This window comes from Gossypium hirsutum, unplaced genomic scaffold (assembly GCF_007990345.1).
Source record: "Gossypium hirsutum isolate 1008001.06 unplaced genomic scaffold, Gossypium_hirsutum_v2.1 scaffold_98, whole genome shotgun sequence".
Classification (NCBI taxonomy): domain Eukaryota; kingdom Viridiplantae; phylum Streptophyta; class Magnoliopsida; order Malvales; family Malvaceae; genus Gossypium; species Gossypium hirsutum.
Window position 1 is genome coordinate 1,556 of NW_024402805.1, and position 4,251 is coordinate 5,806.

The following is a 4,251-nucleotide window of genomic DNA, read 5'->3' on the forward strand; positions in this document are numbered from 1 at the left end:
TTTATTTTGATAGGATAATTTAAGCGGTGCTGACTAGATAGAAATCAGCTAATGGAGTAAATCTCATGTACTTAAACTTGTCAACTTGCAGTCGAAAAATTTTCCAATTTAAAGTCATCTTTGTATGTAATTTATGTATTGAAAAATTGAAAAATATAGCAAATCACATTTCATTGCTAAAATTCGATCTGTCCACCTTTTCTTTCTTAGACTAAAAAACCAACACGGAAGATGTGGCAAATCTGGTTGAACCAGTACCCAAAGTTGGAACAATGGCAACCACGAATGCAATCAAAACATAAGAAAGAACTTAATCCAATATAAACAAATTTATTGCTTTGGAAGTCAAGGTCTTCCTCCTATCTTTTGGTTTGAGCCCAGTCGTTACGGTTTGCCATGAGATGTCTCGGAACCAGAAAACAATTTCTATCAAGTACAAGTGAATATGTACTGGTCACTCATCTTTAAATTGCCAGTAATTGCTCAGAAATCTAATGGAAGCAGCATGCTTCCTCGCTCTTTGTGAGATCTCCTAGGCCAACTTGACTGGTCTCACATGTAAATCTTTTTCTTCAGTTATAGTAGTTTGTTAGCTAAATCATGACTCTTTCGATCAACATAACTAATATTTATTTAATTCATCAAATAATAATCAAATTACAAAATGAATTACACCATTATAGATAAATCAGTTATAGTGTTTTATTTAATTCAGTTATAGTGCCGAATAATAAGACATGGATTCTAAACCACTAGAATTATTGATAATCATAGATCTACAAAACCAAACCCAAAATTATAATGATAGAATTAACAAGCATCCGATATTGAATGGAAAGACTGGAAGTGAAGACATCAAATAATGCTACACATGAAAATCAAGTTGAAGAACTAGCATGGAGTCCAACAATTTCACCTGACTTCTGAGATTGAAATTTGGCTTCATCATCCATATACAGATCATGCTCCTTGAGTTGCAGCAGAGAGATAGCTTGGAGACGATTTGCTACTGGTCTTTTCCGGGAAAGAAACTCTTGAGACGCACACTTCATTGTTGGTCGGAACTTTGGGTTCGACCTTAAGCAAGCAAAGGCCACTGTTGCAGCAAAAACAATATCCTTTGCAACTCTTCGATCGCTTGGAAGCGATAAACGTGGATCTAAAATATCACTTAACATTATATTCTTGGAAAATGATGCCGATAGTGATACCAAGAGTTCACCAGGATGCTTTCCCATGAGTATTTCAAGTGCCAATACTCCAAAACTATAGACATCGCATTTTTCAGTTACAACCATAGTATAAGCAAGTTCTGCATTTAACAACAAAAGAAACCCAATTAAAATATTATCGTTAAAATCATTTAAAAGATGAAAAATCTGCATTCTTTATAACAAAAGAACTTGAGCACTTGATAATTCATGGCACCATATGCATAAACTGTTGCTAATCTTTAACCACAAGCATTTGAAAAATAGCTAATATGCCACTTTTCCTTATGGTTTAAGAATCGGGGTCTAGTTTTCAATACCTACAAGCCATAATTACAATCCAAAGTAGAATAAGAAAACAAAAACAGACTCAGTTTAGAAACTTGACCTGGTGCAATATATCCGTAGGTTCCAACAAGCATTGTTTGATTAGACGAGTCAGGATCAATGAGTCTAGCTGTGCCAAAATCCGAGACACAAGCCTCAAGATTGGAGTTCAATAAAATGTTATTGCTTGATATGTCTCGATGAACTATTGGTGGGTGGCAATCATGATGCAGATAAGATAAAGCACATGCTGTATCTTTGATTATCTTCACTCTTTTGATCCAATCCATCTCCATTGCTTCGTTATCATAGGCGAGAACACAAAATAAGCTCCCTCGAGCCATGTATTCGTAAATCAAAAACATGCAACGATTATGGAGACAAAATCCATGAAGCTTCACTATGTTCTTGTGTCGTATTTCTGATAATATTTTTGCCTCATTCTTGAAACTCTTGTCAAAAGCTAGGACCTCTGCTTCTCTTCGATGAAGTTTCTTCAAGGCAATAATCTTTCCACTTGGTAACTGCGCTCTATAAACACTACCGTAACCTCCAGTCCCAATACAGTATCGGATGTCAAAGTCGTTGGTCGCCTCAATGATATCTTCAAATGCAATTCTTCCATCAAAGTTCAAGATTGAGAATAAATCTCCATTTTTTGTGACATTTGGTTCAGGAATGTTATCTTTGGCTCTGGATCTAAGGAAGAGCAAAACTCCTAAACCCAAGAAGGCCAGAAAACAGAGAACTGGAAGAATGATTTGAACAATCTTTAGCTCGTTGCTTGATTTAGAAGGGCAAGGAGAGAAATCTGGTAGGTTTCCACATAAATACTTGTTTCCCCAAAATGAATCAGATGAAAACCTATGACTGAAGTCTTCTGGAATAGGTCCCTCTAGAGAATTATAGGACAGATTGAGCGTTTCCAAGAACCAAAAAGATTCAGGAATCATGCCTGTTAGATTGTTGTAGCTAAGATTCAAAACTTGCAAGTAAAGACCGTTATCAAATTGATGCGGTATTTCTCCCTCGATGAAGTTATGACTGAGATCAAGAGTATAATAAGGGCAAGTGAAGACTTCAAAGGGAATGCTTCCAGTTATACGATTGTGACTCAAATACAATCCTTCTAACCCTGAGCAATTTCCAATTTGAGATGGAAAAGGTCCAATCAATTTGTTATTGGAGAGGTCAAGGAAACTTAAAGCTTTCAAATTCTCCATTTCTTGTGGTAAGGGACCTTCTAAAAGATTGGAATCAAGATAGAAATGGCTCAATCTGGATAAATTAAATATTGACAAAGGGATCGAACCATTGAGCTTGTTTTTACTTAGATTCAATTCAGACAAATTCTTTAGGTTCCCAATTTCACGAGGAATTGCCCCAGTGATTTGATTAAAGGATAAGTCCAACTGTTCTAAATTGGTTAAGTTGCCTAAGGTAGGAGGGATAGGACCACGAATTAGGTTATTGGATATGTCCAACTGTTTCAAACTCTTCATGTTCCCCCAGTCTAGGGGGATAGGACCACGAATTTGGTTATTGGAGAAGTCCAACTGTTCTAAATTGGTTAAGTTGCCTAAGGTAGGAGGGATAGGACCACGAATTTGGTTATTGGATAGGTCCAACTGTTTCAAACTCTTCATGTTCCCCCAGTCTAGGGGGATAGAACCGTAAATAGAGTTATCGGAAAGGTTGAGCTCTTCTAAGAGTGTAAGTTTTCCGAGAGATGGAGGTAACTCACCTACTAGAGCACTGTGAGAAAGATTAAGGGACTCGAGTGAAGAGAAAGCTCCTATTTCAGGCGAGATGCTTCCCCTAACCGCAACCCATGAACAATCAATGCTGGTGATGCTCCCAGCTTCATTGCATGCTATACCTTTCCATCCGCAACGATCGCGAGTGTCATTGCCGTGCCAACTCCACCAACCTAAATGAAGGAGAGCTTTTGCTTCCATTTCTAGCTCGGATGCTGTGGCTAATCTGGTAGAACCAGTACCGAAAGTTGGAAAAATGGTGACCACGAGTGCAATCGAAACATAAGAAAGAACAAGGGTAGTGCAACAAAAAGGTGAGGCCATCTTTAAGCTTAATTTTTTTTATAGGCTGTGATAATAATAATGGTTAGTGATTTCCCAGCTAATCAATTAACCCAATATAGATCAAATTTATTGCTTTCGAAGTCAAGGTCTTCCTTTATCTTTTGGTTTGAGCTCAGTCGTTACGGTTTGCCATAAGAAGCCTATGACCCACGGGGAAGCCACTATTGTCTTCAAGCAGAATTTCTCCATTCCTAGAGACACCCCCAAAAGATGGTGGGCCAAAGTGAAGTCAAAACTGATCTGCTGATTATAGACTTTTATAGTCATCACTTCTTAAATTTTAGTTGAAGGTTAAATGTAAGAATTTTGAATTATTAATTAATGAAAAATTTGAGTTTTCATTTTTTTATTAAAAAATTTTCTATTAAAAAAATAAAAAATGACATAAAATCATAATTTCATAAAATTATTTCTCTTTGATTACTCACAACCCGAGTATAATCCGAATAGATTGTGAGTGTTACACTATACCTCTTACAGATATAACCCATCCATCTACTGGGTTATTGCAGTATGTAACCAAAATTATGAGTCTCTGGACGAACATAAATAGTATTTATTTAATTTTTCTGCTCTTTCAAAATGATAACTTATTAGAATAAAAAGATAGA

The 4,251-nt window shown here is 36.4% G+C and overlaps 1 protein-coding gene across 1 annotated transcript; it reads right to left on the bottom strand.

Annotated features, from left to right (window-relative positions):
* Window positions 1-613: 613 nt before the first annotated feature.
* LOC107893757 (probable leucine-rich repeat receptor-like protein kinase At1g35710) lies at window positions 614-3,825 on the bottom strand. The gene is made up of 2 exons (XM_016818838.2): window positions 1,600-3,825; window positions 614-1,312 (listed from the first exon to the last, which is right to left on the bottom strand). The coding sequence occupies exons 1-2, from the start codon at window positions 3,617-3,619 to the stop codon at window positions 879-881; spliced, it is 2,454 nt and encodes an 817-aa protein (XP_016674327.2). The 5' UTR covers window positions 3,620-3,825; the 3' UTR covers window positions 614-878.
* Window positions 3,826-4,251: the final 426 nt, after the last annotated feature.

Bases quoted from the DNA above. Each gene is read 5' to 3' on its own strand.
- LOC107893757 (XM_016818838.2), bottom strand. From the start codon at position 3,619: ATGGCCTCACCTTTTTGTTGCACTACCCTTGTTCTTTCTTATGTTTCG. The intron at 1,313-1,599 runs GTCAAGTTTCTA...TGTTAAATGCAG, and splicing joins CTACGGATATATTGCACCAG to AACTTGCTTATACTATGGTT.